Source organism: Mustelus asterias, chromosome 26 (genome assembly GCF_964213995.1).
Source record: "Mustelus asterias chromosome 26, sMusAst1.hap1.1, whole genome shotgun sequence".
NCBI lineage: Eukaryota > Metazoa > Chordata > Chondrichthyes > Carcharhiniformes > Triakidae > Mustelus > Mustelus asterias.
This window is the reverse complement of record NC_135826.1, coordinates 16,455,875-16,476,834: the sequence shown is the minus strand read 5'-3', so window position 1 is coordinate 16,476,834 and position 20,960 is coordinate 16,455,875. Positions and strand designations below refer to the sequence as shown.

At 41.9% G+C, this 20,960-nt stretch overlaps 1 protein-coding gene across 3 annotated transcripts in view; it reads left to right on the top strand.

The window, feature by feature from the left end:
- Positions 1 to 20,960, top strand: part of LOC144479481 (E3 SUMO-protein ligase PIAS4-like) — an 82,806-nt gene that overhangs the window by 57,032 nt on the left and 4,814 nt on the right. For all 3 annotated transcript variants that reach the window (XM_078198194.1, XM_078198196.1, XM_078198195.1), the window contains 5 exons: positions 2,497 to 2,628; positions 2,799 to 2,904; positions 4,724 to 4,797; positions 11,994 to 12,154; positions 16,695 to 16,834. In XM_078198194.1, the coding sequence (XP_078054320.1) occupies positions 2,497 to 2,628; positions 2,799 to 2,904; positions 4,724 to 4,797; positions 11,994 to 12,154; positions 16,695 to 16,834 (613 nt within the window). The remainder of the gene's footprint in view (positions 1 to 2,496; positions 2,629 to 2,798; positions 2,905 to 4,723; positions 4,798 to 11,993; positions 12,155 to 16,694; positions 16,835 to 20,960) is intronic.

Sequence of the window (20,960 nt, the reverse complement as noted above, 5' to 3'; positions counted from 1 at the left end):
GTTAGCTCTGCTGCCTCACAGCGCTAGGGACTCTGGTTCAATGCTGGCCTAGGGTGACTGTGTGCAGTTTGCACGTTCTCCCCCTGTCTGCGTGGGTTTCCTCCTGGTGCTCTGGTTTCCTCCCACAGTGCAAAGATGTGCAGGTTAGGTGCACTGGTCATGCTAAATTTCCCCTTACTGTCAGGCGAACTAGTAAAGGTAAATATGTGGGGTTACGGGTTAGGGTCTGGGTGGGATGCTCTTTCAGAGAGTTGGTGTAGACTCGACGGGCTGAATGGCCGCCTTCTGCACTGTAGAGATTCTCAGACCTTGTCGAAGCCTTTGCTAAAGTCCATGTCGACAACGTCTACTGCGCTGCCCTCATTTAATTTCTTGGTCACCCCTTCAAAAAACTCTATCAAATTTGTAAGACACGATTTCCCACACACACAGCCGTGCTAACTATCCTTAATCAGTCCTTGCCTTTCCAAATGCATGTAGGTCCCTGTCTCTCAGAATCCCCTCCAACAACTTACCCACCACTGATGTTAGGCTCACCGGTCTGTAGTTTCCTGGCTTTTCCCTGTCGCTTTTCTTGTTCAGTATTCGGTGCTAATAATGAAATGTGCTATCTTGATGTACAATGAGACTGAATGAGGACAGAGGAAAATAAAAATTAGAGGAAGCGATTTAGAGGTCTCTTGATATCACAGATGGTAAGTCACTGTTCAGCGCAAGAGCTGATTGGGATTTCAGCTAAGAGGTTACTAGCAGGTTTGGGCAGAAAAAATTGCTGGTAACACTCAGCAAGAAGTCTCTCAACACCAGTTTAAAGTCCAACAGATTTATTTGGTAGCACAAGCCACAAGCTTTCGGAGCGCTGCCCCTTCATCAGGCACATCCCCACATCAATATTCAACAAGGCAAGCAATACCTGGAGAGAAACAGAGTTAGCATTTCAGTTCAAAAGGTCATCAATCTGAAACATTAATTGGGTTTCTTTCTCTCCGAATGTTGCCTAATCTGCTGAGTAATTGCAGTATTTTCTGTTCCTGTTTCAGACTTACAGAATCCATTATTTTGTTTTTGTCGCAGGTTTAGGAGACTGCCAGCCCCACAGCTGTTTGGGTGGGTAACATGCTGGAGAGTGTAGTTAGAAGGAGGGATAAGCTCTGCAAGTCAAGAGCTACCTGCATCAATCTGGACTTCAGTCGTGCTTAACACATTGACTTGATTAATCAAGGATAAATGCCAGTTTCAAAATTGGAAACTGCATCTAGTAAATTATATGACCAAAAGGGAAAATGCTGAAAAATCTCAGCAGGTCTGGAAGCATCTGTAAGGAGAGAAAAGAGCTAACGTTTCGAGTCCAGATGACCCCTTGTCAAAGTTAAAAGGCATAGAAAGTGGGAGATATTGATACTGCAGGGTGAGGGAATGAAAGATGAGTCATAGCCACAGAAACCAGGGGAAAAGGATGCTAATGGCTGTCCACAGAGAGAATAGAAGGTGTGAATGGCCAAACGGCAGAGAAATTGAAATCGGAGGGTAAATTGTGCCAGATGAAGATGTGGGTGGGGAAATGGGTGGGAGAGAGATAAAATTTAGAAAGAGGGTATAAAATAGGGGGAAAGAGTCAGGGGGAAGAAAAATGAAGAAAGATAATAAAGAAATAAAAGGTAGAGAACAGTAAAAAATTAAATAAAATGAAACCAAGGGGTCGAGGTGAGGCAGAGCTAAATTGTATGGTTATTTTGCATAATGTTTTATCAGTTAAAGCATTTTTATTTCGCTAGTTTGGAAAGAAATCAGTCAGGTTACAAACTATCAAGGCATAAAAAATGATCACATGAGCAAAGTATAGAGGCATGCAGGATATTTATTCCCCCACCAATTGTAGGTTCTCTTATTCATTTGTCTTGGTTGATTGTAGAGTGGACAGAACTCTGATCTTTCACCTTTGGTTTGAAGTTGGATCATACTGATGGGCTGCAGGTCTATAACTACCTTTTGTTTTTAAGCACTGTGTTTAGCTAGGTTATTCCATCATTTTCCCCAAGCCATCTTATTGCTGTCAAGATCTCCCTTGGGTCATTCATTTATCTACTGGTTGGCAGGATATGCTGATGAGATCAGGTGAAGAGGGGTGAGAGGAAACATAGTTGAATGGAAATGCCTTGTTTCCGTGCTGGAGGTGAGATTTCTGTTCATGGGATGATCTTTTTGCTCCTGAAACAAAAATAAAAAGAGAACCCATTCCTGCTTTTAATCTCTTGTCGCCCTTGCTTCGCTCCATATGAGTGAAGAAAACTCTCTTCCCCTGAGGAAACTCTGAAAATTTGTGATGTTTTCTCAAACGATTGAAATATATTGACTGTATATGAAAGATTCTCTGGCTTTAGGTTGAATAATTAGAAGGCCAGAATGATCGCCAACGATCTTAACTTATAATGTTGATTGACACTGAATTTTATTACCAAAAATGTTTAACCTTCTGTGTTTTTTTTTAAATTTAAGAGTTACTTTTCATCAAACAAACCTGGAGTAGAACCAAAAAGGCCATGTCGACCTATTGATATCACACCACTACTCAATTTGACATCTCGTGGAGCTAACTATTTAAATATATTTTGGGGACATTTTGCCAAGGTAAAACCCTCATCGTATGTGACCCTTTGGGATAATGGTTTATTTCTTACGATAACAAATTAAGAGTTGGATTATGAGTTTTTGTAATGTAGGTATCCAACTAGCATTTGATTTGAAGGTTTGTATCTGCCCATTAAATTTAACTGTTTCTCTTTGATTCTTTATTTCAGCGGTATTGTGTAGTATTGTTCCTGGTAAAGCAGCACACAGTAGCAGAATTACTGCACAAACTTCAAGTAAATGAAACCAGATCTTCTGAAGTGTCCAAGGAATTAAGTAAGTAATTTATCTGAGTGCCAATATTATCGCTATTTGTATACAACTATGATGTATTCAAACATGTGATTGTTCTATATCGATAACCTGAATGAAGTGACCAAATGTATGATTGCTAAATTTGCTGATGACACATAGGGAGGAAAGTAAGTTATCAGGAGGATAGAGTCTGCAGAGGGATTTAGATTGGTTAAGTGAGTGTGCAAAATTTTGGCAGATGGCATATGATGTGGGAAAATGTGAACTTGTGCACTTTGGCAGGAAGAATAGGAAAACAGTATGTTATTTGAATGGAGAGAGACGGCAGAACTCTATGTAGGTGTCCTGGTACATGAATCGCAATGTTGCTATGCAGGTGCAGCAAGTGATTAGAAAGGCAAATGAAATGTCAATGTTTATTGCCAGGGGAATCTTAATATAAAAATAGGGAACTGTTGCAGCAGCTGTACTTGGACTGCATTTGGAGTATTGTGTAGAGTCTTGGTCTCCTTACTTAAGAAGATTCTGATTGTATTAGAGCAGTTCAGGGAATATTCACCTGACTGATTCCTGGGATGAAGAGGTTATCTTGTGAGAGATGGTTGGGTTTAAACCCAGAATGAGAGGTGATCTTATTGAAAGACAAGATCCTGAGGGACTTGACAGGATAGATGCTGAATGGATGTTTCCCCTTGTGGGAGGGGCTAGAACTAGGGAACACAATTTTTAAAAATTCGGGGCTTCCCATTCAGACTGATATGATGAGAATTCAATTTCTCTCAGAAGGTCATTAGCCTGTAGCATTTTCCCAAGACAGCAGCAAAAGCTGGGTAATTGAATGTATTTGAGGATTAATTTAATCAAGGGAGGACGGGAAAGTGTTGAGGCCACAGTCAGATCAGCCATGATCTAATCAAATCTCAGAACATATTTGAGGGACTATATAGCCTACACTCGATCCTAATTCTTGTGTGTTCTTCTGTTCTCGTGGAAGTTATTAAATCCAGCAGACCACTGTGGTGTTAGTTGGCAGGGGAGAAACATTATTGCTTACCATCCTTTATTCTGTAACATAGGAAGCAGGGTGTTCTTTTCCAAACCAACTCTAAATGTTTTGTCAGAAATGGGATATTTAATAAAGTTTTACTTATTGGTTTCCATAACTTAATGAGTATGCTGGTCACTGGCTTGGCAGTCTTAATTTTGAGATGTGTAGCAATGACCTTGTTTAAAGTGTTTATTTGACTAATGTTAGAAGCAATTGAAATCAAAGTTGAAGCTTATAAATTTTAATGTAGCATTAACATATTGGTGCTTCTAAATAAAAGTTACACAACAACAGGAGAGCTACTGGTGTAGTGATAAATCTGAAATTGAAAGCTAGACTCAGTAATGGTAACTATAAAACTACCATTGATTGTCACTGAATCCCATCAGGTTCACTAATGTCCTTTAGGGAAAGAAATTTACTAGCTTACCTGTTCTGTAACAAGTCTCACAACACCAGGTTAAAGTCCAACAGGTTTATTTGGTATCACGAGCTTTCGGAGCACTGCTCCTTCATCAGGTGAGGGAAAAATGGCTCTGTGGAAAGAACAGGTGTTTGGGACTAAAGGAGAGCTGGCACAAGCAAAATGGACTGAATGGCCTGCTCCTATGCTGTATGATTTTTGTATGCTAGATTTAAGATTTACAAAGATTCAAAAAGTTGCAATTTCTTGCTTCCTTTTCCTAGCAGAGTATCTTCACAATGCAAGATAAAAGTTGTTTTTAGTATTGTTTCACAGTATGTTTCTGTTGTTAAATTTTGGTAATAGAAGTTACCCTTTTTACGTTAAAGTTCGAAGAAAGCTTCGACTGGAACCTGACAACGATGTTACCACCACAGGCCTCCGCGTTTCTCTTATGTGTAGTGTAAGTATTCTTATACAAATATTGCAGAATATTTTCTCAAAACTAGTAAAAGAACAGTAGATCTCGTTCGCCTAATATTAAGCACGGAAGGAGAAAATATCATTAAGCATAAGTGGTTTTTAAAAAGTAATTGCGGATGTGTTGCTGCTTTTTGCAAAGATTTAATTTCACTATTTTGTTTATCGATACTTTGTAAAGAAAGAAGGGCCTTTGGTTTTAATAATTTCAAAATTAATTATGGATGGGTAATAAATGTTGGCCTGGCCAGTGATACCCACATCCTGTGAAAGAATAAAAAGAAGCTTGGTTTAGTTCCCTCCAGGGAGAGGGAAGGGCAGTAGCTGGGAAACAATTTGGAGCAGGGATTGACAACAATGGCTCAGCTTTTTCCATTATTTAATTTGACAAAATTTCTCCTTATCCATTATGAATTTTGGATGAGCAATCATATTTAGCAATGGGAGGAGTTGAGAGAAGTGTTGAGGTGGATCTGGAGGTTATCAACATACCTGTAAAAACTAACAATGCTTTTGGATGAATTTGTTGAGGTGCAACCTGTAGATGAAAACTAAAAAGGTTCCAAAGGTAGATTCTTTGGGTTGTCCGAAGTCGTGGTACAGGGATTGGAAGAGAAGCTTGCAAGTCATATTCTGGCTACAATTAAATATGTAAGAATGGAACCAGATGGGTGTAGTGCTACTTCACTGAGCCACATTGGCGGGTGTGTTGTCACTAGTGTCAAAAACACCAGACAGATAAAGAAGGATGAGGAAGGATAATATACCATTGCCAAAGTCAAACAAGATGCTATTTGTGACTTGGATAAGAGTTATTTCTGCATCATGGTGGAGATCAGGGAATCCTGATTGGTAGGATGGAGTTGATGAGCTTGAATTTAGGAGGCCACAACACATTCAAGGGCATTTGGAGACAAAAGGGAGGTTTAACTTGAGATGGCGGTTTGCAGGGATGATGGGGTTAAGAGTTGGTTTTTTGAAGGGAGGGTTGATGGCAGCTGACACAAGGAAAAGGGGGCCACATCTGTTTGCAATATCAACTAAGATAGTGGCCAGGAGGGGAAAATGGATGGTCAGCAGGTTAATGGGAATAGGATTGGAAATGGGCCTTGTGGACATAATGAGCTTGGGGAGTTGGGAGAGAAACTAGAAAAAGATGCTAGTTCATTGCTATGACAAGGAGATCTTTTGGGGAATGTTGACTCTGGATTAATGGGAGAGAGGTAAACTGCAGAGGCAGCTGATTAGATGGTCTTAATCTTCGAGAAAGATAAATCCCTGAGCTTTTCATACTTATTTCTGGAGGTGAGGGTGGAGGAGGTGGGGGAAAGCGGTTTAAAAACATGGTATGTAGTAGGGAAAACAAGTTGGGGGTTATCTCGGCAATCTAGATGTTCTCGGAAGAGTGGGTAACCAGATTTGGCAGTAAGTGGCTCAGGCACTATACAATCAAATCTTCCTTCCTTGAGCTTGAGGGAATAGAGATGAGGGCCACGTGGATGGAATGACCAGAGAGGGAGTGCAATATTTTTTGTTGGGGATTTGAGCATCAAACGTGGAAGTGAGATTGCGGTTGAGCAAATCAGTAACCATAGAAATGTGGAACCTGAAAAACCAAAGACAGGACGGTTGGGATTCTGAAAGTGCAATTGCAAGTGAATTGGGGGATAGTCCCACCATCTCTTCCCCTGCCAGGATTCCCCCCCTATTGAAGGAGGTAGGATTGAGATGTGGAAGGGGAAGAATGTGGGCAGGAAGTGATGCAAGGAGATGATCAAAGATGTACTTACCTGTGATTGATAAGAGTGGACTAGTGAGATCACATGAGATGGCAAAGGAATATTAATGTTGGAATGAACAATACTGGGTGGAAGCTCGAGACATCCCCACGAAGATTGAAAATATTGGATAGAAACTTGCTGTTCTGTTCTTAGAAACATAGAAAAACTACAGCACAAAACAGGCCCTTTGGCCCCACAAGTTGTGCTGAACATATCCCTACCTTTTAGGCCTACCTATAACCCTCCATCCTATTAAATCCCATGTACTCATCCAGGAGTCTCTTAAAAGACCCTATTGAGTTTGCCTCCACCATCACTGACGGCAGCTGATTCCACTCGCCCACCACCCTCTGTGTGAAAAACTTCCCCCTAACATTTCCCCTGTACCTACCCCTTAAACCTGTGTCTTCTCGTAGCAGCCATTTCCGCCCTGGGAAAAAGCCTCTGAGAGTCCACCCGATCTATGCCTCTCAACATCTTATATACCTCTATTAGGTCTCCTCTCATCCTACGTCTCTCCAAGGAGAAAAGACCGAGCTCCCTCAGCCTATCCTCATAAGGCTTGCCACTCAATCCAGGCAACATCCTTGTAAATCTCCTCTGCACCCTTTCAATCTTTTCCACATCCTTCCTGTAATGAGGCAACCAGGACTGAGCACAGTACTCCAAGTGGGGTCTGACGAGGGTCTTATATAGCTGCATCATTATCCCCGGACTCCTAAACTCAATCCCTCGATTGATAAAGGCCAGCACACCATACGCCTTCTTAACCACCTCCTCCACCTACGGGGCCGATTTTAGAGTCCTATGGACCCGGACCCCAAGGTCCTTCCGATCCTCTACAGTACTAAGAGTCTTTCCCTTTATATTGTATTCCTTCATCCCATTTGACCTGCCAAAATGGACCACTACGCATTTATCTGGGTTGAAGTCCATCTGCCACTTCTCCGTCCAGTCTTGCATCCTATCTATGTCCCTCTGTAACTTCTGACTTCCCTCCAGATTATCCATAACCCCACCAACCTTCGTGTCATCGGCAAACTCACCAACCCATCCCTCCACTTCCTCATCCAGGTCATTTATGAAAATGACAAACAGCAAGGGTCCCAGAACAGATTCCTGGGGCACACCACTGGTGACCGACCTCCATTTAGAAAAAGACCTATTTATACCCACTCTCTGCCTCCTTTGGGCAAGCCAGTTTAGATCCACAGGGCAGCAGCCCCTTGGATCCTATGCCCTCTCACATTTTCTAGAAGCCTTGCATGGGGGACCTTATCGAACACCTTGCTAAAATCCATATAAACCACATCTACTGCTTTCCCTTCGTCAATGTGTTTAGTCACATTTTCGAAGAACTCCACCAGGCTCGTAAGGCACGTTCTGCCTTTGACAAAGCCATACTGAGTATTCTTGAGCATACTAAACCTCTCTAAATGCTCATAAATCTTGTCCCTCAGGATCTTCTCTATCAGCTTACCAACCACTGAGGTTAGACTCACCAGTCGGTAATTTCCTGGGCTATCCTTATTCCCCTTCTTGAAAATAGGAACCACATCCGCAATCCTCCGGCACCTCCCGTCTCCATCGACGACGCAAAGATCATCGCCAAAGGCTCTGCAATCTCTTCCCTCGCCTCCCACAGTAACCTGGGGTACATCCCATCTGGACCCAGCGACTTATCTATCTTGATGCCATTCAAAGATTCCAGCACAACCTCTTTGTTAAAGTCCACATACTCAATCTTTTCAGTCCACCGCAAGCCCGCAGTGCATCCACCCAGGTCCTTCTCCTCTGTGAAAACCGAGGCAAAATACTCATAAGCACTTCTGCCATTCTACTGGTTCCGTACAGATTTTCCCGCCTTCACCTTTTATAGGCCCTATTCCTTCATGTCTCATCCTTTTACTCTTCACATATTTATAGAAGGTCTTAGGGTTTTCCTTAATCCTACCTGCCAAGGCCTTCTCGTGACCCCTTCTGGCTCTCCTAATTTCCTTCTTTAGTCCCTTTCTACAAGCCGTATACTCATCGAGATCCCTATCTTCGCCAAGCTCTCCGAACCTTTTGTATGCTTTCCTTTTCTTCCCGACTAAGTCCCGCACAGCTTTCGTGCACCACGGTTCCTTTAACCTACCAACTCCTCCCTGTCTGCTCGGAATGTTGTCCTGTAGAACTCTAGACAGACATTCCTTGAAAAACTGCCACCTCTCTTCAGTACATTTCCCCGAGAATACCTCCTTCCAATTTACTCCTCTAATTTGCTGCCTTATGTCTTCATATTTCCCCATACTCCATATAAACGCTTTCCTAGCTTGCCTGATCTTCTCTTTTTCCAATGCAAGCATAAAGGAGATAGAGTTATGATCGCTATCCCTAAGATGCTCTCCCACTGAGAGATCTGACACCTGTCCAGGTTCATTGGTCAGTATCAGATCAAGTACAGCCTCTCCTCTTGTAGGCTTGTCCACATGCTGTGTCAGGAAACCCTCCTGAACACACAAAACGAACTCCTCCCCATCCAATCCCCTTACCCTAGAGATATTCCAACCTATGTTTGGGAAATTCAAGTCTCCCATCACAACAACTCTGCTATTATTGCAACTCTCCAGGATCTGTTTCCCTATCTGCTCTTCCACCTCCCTGTTACTGTTGGGCGGCCTATAGAAAACTTCCAGCAAAGTGATCGACCCCTTCCCACTCCGAACTTCCACCCACAGAGACTCTGTAGACAATCCCTCCACAGCATACACCTTCTCTACAGCTGTGACACTATCCCTGATCAGCAGTGCCACTCCACCCCCTCTCTTGCCTTCCTCCCTGTCCTTCCTGAAACATCTGAATCCCGGCACCTGGTGTATCCAGTCCTGTCCCGGAGACATCCAAGTCTCTGTAATGGCCACCACATCACACTTCCAGGCATCGATCCACGCTCTGAGCACATCCCCTTTATTCACCATACTCCTGGCATTAAAGTAAACACATCTCAATCCTTTGGTCTGACCTCTCTCCTTCTCTATCCCCCATCCACCATCCCTCTTGCACTGTCTATAACCCTTCTCTGTTTGCGAGCTAACTTCCTCGCTCTCAGTCACCTCGTCTCGATCCCCTCCCCCCAACCTATCTAGTTTAAACTCTCCCCAGTAACCTTAGCCAACCTTCCCGCCAGGATATTGGTCCCTCTGGGATTCAAGTGCCACCAGTTTTTTGTATACAGGTCACACCTGCCCCTAAAGAGGTCCCAATGGTCCTGGAACCTGAATCCCTGCACCAGTCCCTCAGCCACTCTTCCCTGCAATTAGCATCTTGTATGGAGAAAAACTCATAATTTAAAATGAAAGTACAAGATATACAACTTAAAACTGTCTTAAAAGCAAGTGTCGTATGTGCCTTTACTTTTATCTTGTTTATGATGTTTCTCATATTGTCCAGTTTAGTTCCATAAGCAATGTTTAACATTTTATAAGTATTGACGAAAGCAAAGATCAACATTCTTCAGAGGTGATTATGAACAGTGTAATCTCTTGCATCGTCGAGCAATTAGAAATCTAAAATGCCAGAATCCTGTATTAAATGTTTAAATGAACATTTGCAAGATTTGATTAATTGTAAATGGTTCCGAGTTGGTTTTTCTGCTTTGCTTTTAATTACACAGATGCTGCAGTAAACTAGAAATGCATGCTGCAGACATTTTGTGAATTCTATTGGATAAGCATTTTCTTTCATAGCACTTTTCAGAATAAGCCTCTTGGTTTCTGAATGTACAGAGCTAATTTTCAGTGCACACTGTGATATGAGTATTCTCGAGTTCTTCAGTGATGGAGCTCAGAGTGTAAAAACATACAATATAATATGGAAATATATTTATGCAGCAATATTTGTAAATGAATAACTATATCCTTTTGTTACACACTGTTACTAGATGTTTATTGTAGAATTAAAACAATGATGATTGTCCCTTTGCCAATTCTGAAAGTGCCACCAATTAGCCCCACTGGCATACTCTCTTCCTTCTGCCCTGCATTTTTAAATTTTTGTAGACATCCAATTCCTGTTGGAACTACTGAATCTGCTTCCACCTAGATCATCCTAAGATCCACCCTTTTTTGCCAATTATTCTAAATCTGTGGCCTCTAGTTACCAACCCTCATCGATGAAAATAGTTTCTCTTTATCTATTCCATCATAGAATCGTAGAATCCGTACAGTGCAGGAGGAGGCCATTCAGCCCATCAAGTCTGCACTGACCACAATCCCACCCAGACCCTATCCCCATAACCCCACATATTTACCCTGCTAGTCCCCCTGATACTAAGGAGCAATTTATCATGACCAATCCACCTAACCTGCACATCTGTGGGAGGAAACCGGAGCATCTGGAGGAAACCCATGCAGACACACGGAGAACATGCAAACTCCACACAAACTGTGACCCGAGGCCGGAATTGAACCTAGGTCCCTGGTGCTGTGATGCACCAGTGCCACCCCAGTCAAACCCATTCATTATTTTGCAATTGAAAATATTGACATTATCAAAATGCAGGTTTCCAAGAGAATTAGCACAATAACCCAAAGTAAATTGATGAGCACAATGTTCTTCAGGTCAATGGTCTCACTTTTTTTATACAGAGAGCAGTGGGTGCCTGGAACTCGTTGCCAGGGGAGGTAGTGGAAGCGGATACGATAGTGACTTTTACGAGGTGTCTTGACAAATACATGAATAGGATGGGCATAGAGGGATATGGTCCCTGGAAGGGTAGGGAGTTTTAGTTAAGTCGGGCAGCATGGTCGGTGCAGGCTTGGAGGGCTGAAGGGCCTGTTCCTGTGCTGTAATTTTCTTTGTTCTTGAGTGTTATGACAAGAGCAGATGTTAATTGCTGAGCAAACCGAATCTGGAACGAAACTTGGGTTTACTTATTTCCTTAAAACTACTTGACCATAGCTTCATTACAAATGTATGCATTTAGCATCCTTGCTCCTTTCATCCTTCAACTCTTCCAGACAAATGGTCCCCGTTAACCTTTCCCCAGATTAGTTGAATCATTTACACACCCACAGCCTCTGTGCAGACAATAACACAATATTCCCCAAAAATATCTTTTTAAAAATCCATTCTGACTTGAGTCGCACTCCCTTGATGCCATTATAAAATCATTGAATCCCTACAGCACAGAAGGAGGCCATTTGGCCTATCGAGCCAAATGCCGTAAGGTGGATGAGTTGTGCCATCTAATATTCATGTCAATTGACATTAATTAAAGTTTCAGTTGAAACCCACAAACTTTGAATCATAATTGCAATTTGTTGTTCACAGTTTCAAAAATGCATTTAGTAGAATTCATTAGTGTATATTTTATAAAATATTTCTAATCTACCTCTCCAATGTTGTTACTCAAAAGCTTGGCAAGATACGGCTTTCCGTTCCCTGTCGCAGTATTACCTGTGGGCATTTACAGTGTTTTGATGCAGCGCTTTATATTCAGATGAATGAGAAGAAGCCTACATGGATGTGTCCTGTATGTGACAATCCAGCTCCTTATGAACTGCTATTTGTAGACCAGTGAGTATTATTCCACGTACTTTAAGTTTTATTTACAATGATGTTTTCAGTGAGACTATGGATTTACAAGATATTTGTCCCCACAGTCAAATGGAATGATCAAACCAAGTACTGCCCACATTTCCACCCAACAACAATATTAATAGTGTATGTGCATCTTCTCATTGTCCAAACAGTCTATACTACTTGCCTGATCAGCTTCATGTCAGCAGACAGTTGGGCAAAGCATCTCTAATCCATCTTGATCCAGTGGAAAGTGCAAAATAGAGAAGGCTGGGAAGTGAGGTTCAGTTGGCGAAGGTTTGGATCAGTTGTAGTGAGGCTTCTGAGTACAACTTTCTATTTATCATAAGCTAATTCATTGATCTCCCCGTGGAGGAATGCTGGAAACAAAAAGGAGAGATTGGTTAGTTATGGACAGGTCAGACAAGTTCCTTTATGGGCATGCTCTGTGATGTGCCAATTTTCCAATATTTGATGCACTCAGGCATCCAGTACCCTTTGGGCCAGTTAGATATTCTCAAATGTTTTTGAAGTAAGAAATGTGGATTAATTCAAAAGTATCATTGATCTTTGAATGAAGACAAAAGTCTGACCACACTCCCCCATGATTTCTTCGTCTTTTGATTAGTCAATTTGGTGAAATTATTGCTGGTTTCATAAGCAGTTATGTATTAAGCATCTGGTTTTGTAAATCCTCCTCTGTGTCATCAATCTTCTAGAGTAATAGAATTATTGTAAATCATCTACAAATCTTTTGATGATCTTTGTTTGAAAATAACTGAAGGAAGTCGCTGGAATTCGCCAACCTTGCCCGCAGCTGGAATTATTCGGTCCTGCTGCTGTGATCAGAGATTTGGCTGAGCACCAAATTCTCCGTTCTCACTGGCAGCGGTAACTAGGTGTGCGAGACCGGAGAATTCCAGCCAGTATCTTTGAGAGGCAGATTTTTTATTTATTTACCTATTCTACTGATGTGGATATGGTCAGCATTTATTGCCCATCCCCCAGTTGTGCTTGGAACCTCTGTAATCTGTGTGGTAAAGATATTCCCACAGTGTTGTTATGGAGAGATTTCCCAGGAATTGAATACAAAAATAGGGACATTATGCTTCATTTTACAGGGCATTGGTCAGACCATGTTTAGAGTACTGTGTACTGTATTGGTCACCTTATTTAAGGAAGGATGTAAATGTGTTAGAAGTAGTTCAGAGAAAGTTTACCAGATTAATACCTGGAATGGGTATTATGGGTAGGGTGGCTCGGTAGCACAGTGGTTAGCACTGCTGCTTCACAGCTCCAGGGACCTGGGTTCGATTCCCGGCTTGGGTCACTGTCTGTGTGGAGTTTGCACATTCTCCTCGTGTCTGCGTGGGTTTCCTCCGGGTGCTCCGGTTTCCTCCCACAGTCCAAAGATGTGCGGGTTAGGTTGATTGGCCATGCCAAAAATGCCCTTAGTGTCCTGGGATGCGTAGGTTAGAGGGATTAGTGGGTAAATATGTAGGGATTTGGGGGTAGGGCCTGGGTGGGATTGTGGTCAGTGCAGACTCGATGGGCCGAATGGCCTCTTTCTGTGCCGTAGGGTTTCTAAGTTACCTTATGAGGAAAGGTTGGGCAGACAAGGCTTGTGTCCACTGGAGTTTGGAAGAGTAAGGGGCAAACTGATTGAAACATATAGACAGGGTGAATGTGGAGAGGATGTCTCCTGTTGTGGAAGAATCTAAAACTTGGGTTCAGTGTTTAAAATGGAGATGAGGTGAAATTTCTCTTGAGGGTTGTGAATCTTTGGAGCTCTCTTCCTGAAACTTGGTGGAATAAGCATCTTTGATTTTTAAGGCAGAGGTGAATAGATTCTTGGCAAGCAAAGGAGTGATAGATTATCAGGGGTAGACAGGATGCAGATATGAGGTTACTATCAGATCAGCCATGATTTTAATACATGGCAGATCAGGCTCAAGAAGCCGAATGGCGTCCTCCTGCTCCTTGTTTGTATGTTTGTACTGTTTACAAGGTGCACTGCAACAACTCACCAGGTGACCCCCTCCATCCACACAGTCTCTAATACCCATAAGAACAAGGACAGCAAGTATATGGGAACACCACCATCAGCAAGTTCCCCTCCAAGTTGCACACAATCCTGACTTGGAAATATATCATGATGTGGAGATGCCGGCATTGGACTGGGGTGAACACGGTAAGAAGTCTCACAACACCAGGTTAAAGTCCAACAGGTTTATTTGGTAGCAAATACCATAAGCTTTCGGAGCGCTGCTCCTTCGTCAGATGGAGTGGAAATGTGCTTTCAAACAGTGCACAGAGACACAAAATCAAGTTACAGAATACTAATTAGAATGCGAATCCCTACAGCTAGCCAGGCCTTGAAGGTACAGACAATGTGGGTGGAGGGAGCATTAAACACAGGTTAAAGAGATGTGTATTGTCTCCAGACAGAACAGCTAGTGAGATTCTGCAAGCCCAGGAGGCAAGCTGTGGGGGTTACTGATAATGGGACATAAATCCAACATCCCGGTTTAGGCCGTCCTCGTGGGTGCGGAACTTGGCTATCAGTTTCTGCTCAGCGACTCTGCGCTGTCGTGTGTCGTGAAGGCCGCCTTGGAGAACGCTTACCTGAAGATCCAAGGCTGAATGTCCGTGACTGCTGAAGTGCTCCCCAACAGGAAGAGAACCGTCTTGCCTGGTGATTGTCGAGCGGTGTTCATTCATCCGTTGACGTAGCGTCTGCATGGTTTTCCCAATGTACCATGCCTCGGGACACAACAGGAGTCCCGAGGCATGGTACATTGGGGAAACCATGCAGACGCTACGACAACAGATGAGTGAACACCGCTCGACAATCACCAGGCAAGACTGTTCTCTTCCTATGGGGGAGCACTTCAGCAGTCACGGACATTCAGCCTCGGATCTTAAGCGTTCTCCAAGGCAGCCTTCACGAGACAGGCAGCCTTCACGAGACACAACAGCGCAGAGTCGCTGAGCAGAAACTGATAACCAAGTTCCGCACACATGAGGACGGCCTAAACCGGGATGTTGGATTTATGTCACATTATCAGTAACTCCCACAGCTTGCCTCCTGGACTTGCAGGCTGTTCTGTCTGGAGACAATACACATCTCTTTAACTTGTGTTTAATGCTCCCTCCACCCACATTGTCTGTACCTTTAAGACCTGGCTGGTTGTAGGGATTCGCATTCTAATCCGTATTCTGTAACTTGATTTTGTGTCTCTGTGCACTGTTTGAGAGCACATTTCCACTCCATCTGACGAAGGAGCAGCGCTCCGAAAGCTGATGGTATTTGCTACCAAATAAACCTGTTGGACTTTAACCTGGTGTTGTGAGACTTCTTACTTGGAAATATATCACCCTTTCTTCAATGTCACTGGGTCAGAAATCTTAAACTTCCTTTAAGCACTGTGCATATACATTCACCCTGTGGATTTCAGTGGTTTCAAGAAGGTCTCTTACCACTACCTTCTTGAGGGCAATTAGGGTTGGGTAATAAATGCTGGCCTTACAAATGATGCCCACATGTCAAGAATGAATAAAAATAAATCTGTGCACTAGTATATCCAAATCTCTGTTTGTTGTGCTCTTGCATTCTCTCTCAACTCACTGATTTTAGTGCTTTTACCTGATGGGTGTTTGTATGCTCATTATTCTCTCTGTCCACATGCATATCACTAATCTTTTGTAAGTTAAACATAATTTGCCAATCCCCAAACACTTTGAGATTTGCAAAACATACAGAAGTCCACCATTGTCTTGACACTCGCACCAGTCTTTGTCATCTGCAAATTTGTACGCCCTGACCCCAACTGCTATATTGGAATTATAAATCAAGAACAGCAGTCCCATCATCGACCCCTACTAGACCCAACAGGCAGTCTGTCTCAAAACAGATCCAAGTCCACCTACAATTATTTTTTATTGACAGCCTTCCAGCCAGTTTTGAATCTTAGCTCACGATGTTATTGATATTCATGTTTCTTAGATTTAGAGAAGTCTCAAATGGATAATGTGCCCTATGATGTGAATGTTTTATTGTAATGACTTTCATCTGGTTTCTGTAACTCATCAAACTGTTGATTTTGAGGTAGAAGCCAAAATAGTGTTATATAATTTGGTAATGTTGCTGAAGGAGAGACAATTGGAGTACATGGTGCAGGATCAAACAATTTGTTTGAAGCAGAATTTTTGAAACTTTTGATTTGCAGATTTTAGTAGTGAGTGTAGAAATCTCATGCAGGAATCCCTGGCATGTTAATTTCTGTTGACTTGCCCATCATGTAGAATTATCTCTAATGCAAACCAATGACTTTGTGTCTTCGTTTTACCTCTGACCAAAGTCCTGAATGTGGGAGCATCGTTACATGGGTGAAATCTGCAGATTGTGCATGTACCTTGCCTGTTTCCATATCACTGTAAAAAAATCTGCAAAACTTTTCAAAGCTCAATTAACCTGGTAGTGACAACCAACAACAAATGAACAGATGAGGAATAAACACAAGTTTTTTTTTCTTAGGCTGTTTTTAGATATTTTGAAGGAGTGTGAAGATGCCACGGAGGTTCAGTTTAAGGATGATGGCAGCTGGACACCAATAAAACCAGAGAAACAGCCTCAGAAGAACTCTGGTCCTAAATTCTCAGTAGTGGAATTAAAAGGTCAGTTTCTTTGACTTCAGTGCCCTACACGATTATTGATGATATAGTTTGTGCTCATCTGTAAATGTCCAATTATAAGTACATTTGAAAAATTCATTTTCTAATTGTCTCTGGGGGAAGGAAAGGGGAGCTCGTATGACACCCAGTGTGCATGTCTAACCTTTACTGCATTGAGCATGCTGAATGCCGAATAATCTCCCGCTATGCCCAACGTAGCTTAGTCTCAACTTCAAAGCACCCTTAACCCCTGTTTCCCAGAGCAGCTGTGCTGTGGTGACCAAGGCAAGTTGGTGACCAAGGGGAATTGGGTTGAGGGCATTTGAATTCAATTCTACTTGACATTGTAACAGGAAATTTTATTGTTTCTTTAATTTAAATCCAAATGCCTAAAATAAAACCATTTTGTTGCTCCTTGATAATCTTCCTAATTTTAATCTCCTTTTCGAATTCACTGATAAACTGTCATATATTAGGATAATTAGATAAAAATGGATTACCACTTTGGATTCATGGAAGAAGCTTCGGTTGGTGTTTGTGCTTGCCGACTCCCGATCCAACACCACTCTGTTAAAATTCTCATCCTTATTTTCAGTTCCCGCCCCCATGGCCTTCATCTTTCCTATCTCTGTAATCTTCTCCAGCCATGTCACTCTCCCAGACCTCTGTGTTCACCTTTAACATCCCCGATTTTTAGTCGTTCCACCATAAGTGGATGTTGACTTCCACTGCATGGGCCCTAAGCTCTGAATGTGTAGGCCTCTCTACCTCTCTTTTCCATTAAGAAACCTAAAGTTGTGAGTTTAACCAAGTTTTCGGTCACCACCTTGTGTGGTTTGATGTCAAATTTTGCTAACATTGCTATGAACCCCCTTGGGATGCTTTATTGCATTGAAAGCACTGAATTAATGCAAATGTTTGCTGTTAATTAATCTGATGACAATAGCTTTATATTGTCCAGATACTTCAGATGAAGACCTACAATTGCACCCAAATGCTTTGCTATTGTACTTATTAGGCACCCAGTAATTGGTACAGAGTGTGGATTTGAAAGTCCACACCCATCTGCCATTGATTAATCTATTCATGTCATTTTAGATTTATTTAAATTCCATTAATTAATGTTAGATATATCAATTGGCTGGTTGGCTAATTTGACATTGTAAATTAGTTTTATGTTATTTATATCCTCCCTAATATTATTTATAAAGTATGAATAGGACACCCAGAATAGATGCTGCTGAACTCCAAGAGTATGTGTCCCTCAATAAACTTTGGCCATGAAATTATCTGTCGATTGCCTAGGCAGTTTTCTAACTGACTAGCTGATTTTTTTCCATTAATTCTGAAAGTCTTATGTGGAGATGTTTCTTGAAAATGTGTTTTAGTTCCTGGATTTAAAATAAATGTTCACTATTCTCCAGTGACTTGATATAACTCCTGAGTTTGATCTTAACATTTCTATCCTTTCTTCTGTTCCCTTGCACCTGCCTATTTGTGCACTGTAATCTCCTTCCATTCTACATCTGACAAAATTAATCAATTTTTCCAGAATCCAACCACTGCATTAACAGGAATCCTAGGTCTGATATTGTAACTGCCTGATTGACACCATTGCTGTCCGGTTTTATTGTAGAAGATGCTACTGATTAGTTAAATTAAAGCATTTAATAACCTCATCTGCCACAGTAATCAGTGCCTCCCTCATGGAATGAATTACTACTTTCTACCAAACTTCTAGAAGTATTTGAAGTAGTCTGACTGTAGATTGCAGTGGTTCCAATAGTCTAGAACTTCAAGAAATCTGGATAGTTGTGCTGCATTTTGAAGAACGTGTCCACCTCCATTTCACAAGGACATGATCAGAAAATATGACTGGTAATACAGAGAGTCAAAATTAAACGTTTTAACGTGCTGTCTGATGTGCCAGTGAGCCATAAGATCGGGAAGTTCAGTGCCTGATGTGACCTCACTGGAGTTGCTACTGTTGGCTCCATTGTCCAATATCTGTTGCCATCAACCTTCTGAGATTTTGAGAAGCAAGATTGAAATTTAAAAAGCAGGACCTCAAAGGTATTAATCTCTGGATCGCTATCTGAGCTACATGTATATTGTCATGGGGGTAAACAGATCAGATGATTAAGTGTGTGCCTGAAAGAGTGGTGTGGGAGGCAGGTTTTGATTCATGAGGCAATAGCACCAGAACAGGGGGAAAAGGGAACCAGTTCCACTTAAACTATTTGGGACCAAATTAAGTGTTGGGGAGCTGGAGGGGGAGTGCATTCAAGGCAGGGTAAACTCAGAAGCAGTGTGAGAGATGTCAATGCTTTAGGGCAATTTGGACAAAACTCACCAGGTGAATCCGGCAGGGACAGAGAAGTTAACAAAAATATTCGGGCAGAATGGCTAAGGTGATATCCATGAAAAATAGAGAGGGTGTTGTATCTGATTGCATGAAGCATTTTCATCAAAATAAATAATTTAATAACAGTGCACTTGGAGCACACCAGGATGATGGGGAGTGGGATAGCTTGATCTTGGTTTCAGATAAAGCTCGGCACAACATCGTGGGCCGAAGGGCCTGTTCTATGTTCTAGTTCCCACATTCTGCAGTTACTGCACACCACCTGCACTGCCATCCTTTTTAATATTGTTTTATTTATTTAATTAGTTGTGGTCCTTCACTCTTTTAGTTTTAAAAGATAATTAGTTTAGCCAGTTTATAAATAATTGATTTAAATGATTTTTTAAAAAAAAATCATTTCCAGGATGTGGATGTTGCTGGCTAAGCCAGCGTTTATTGCCCATCCCTAGTTGCCCATTAGGAGGTGGTGGTGAGCTGCCTTCTTGAACTGCTGCAATCCCTGAGATGTCAGTACAACCACAGTGCTGTTAGGGAGGGAATTCCAAGATTTTAACCCAGTGACAGTGAACGAACGGTGATACATTTCCAAGTCAGGTTGATGAGTGAGTTGAAGTGGAACCTCCAGGTGGTGTTCCCAGGTCTCTGCTGCCCTTGTCCTTTTATTAAATAATAATTATATTTCCCCAGCTCTTAATTTAAACCACTAGCCCAGCTTAAAGAGCAAAAAGGGTAACATTTCCAACCAATTGCCAACCTGCTGTACCTTTTGCACTCTCCCTTTCGTGCTCTAGCCCTGTTTTGTCTTTTTTTTTTAACCTACTGTTCTTGCACATGAACTAAAACCATGTATGGATCCCTGGGAATACCACAATACCTTCTGCCAATCAGAGTACACTCCCTTCATCCATACTCCATCACCTCCAATAATTATCAATCCATGTCACAAGATTGGTCTAGTTGGACCAAGGAGCGGCACAGGCTTGGAGGGCCGAAGGGCCTGTTTCCTGTGCTGTACTGTTCTTTGTTACCTGCAATTCCAATCAGTCTCATTTTTATGAATAATTTCTAGTATAGACCTTATCAGATACTTTCTGGAAATTCTTGTAGAGAATATCCATGGACACTCCCCTGTCCATCTGGTAAAATAATTCTCCATTTGATCCTATAAATTCTATATTGTACTTGCTCCGTGTTGCTGCTTACACAAAACGTAGATTTTGATGCCTTTCAAAGCTAAAATAATGGTTACGTTTTTGGGATTTTGCGAGAGATATATTAAGAAAGGTTACTGAACCCTTCTGTCTGCCAGAGCAATCTCTATCACACTGAATTATCTCTCCACTTTTCTCCCCATTCTATCTCTGACCATTTCCATATTTAGCTTCTCTCTGTTCCTAGCTCATTACAACCTTCAGAAACAGTTTGTTGTCTTTCTCTTAGGCAATCCACAGTCCCTTTTTGGTCTGAACTATATTTGGATAACGTCGAAAAATTAGATTGCTGTATTTGTTTGCTTCTCTATCTCTTCCAACTACCTATTTTTCGTGTCCCCTATTTTTAAAGTTATTGTTGCAGATCTTTCATTAAGTTCATAAGTTGATGAGATATAAGAGCAGAATTAGGCCATTTGACCATTGAGTCTGCTCCGCCATTCGATCATGGCTGATATGCTCTTCATCCCCATTTTCCTGCCTTCTCCCCATAACCCTTCAACCCATTACCAGTTAAAAATCTGTCTAACTCCTCCTTAAATTTATTCACTGT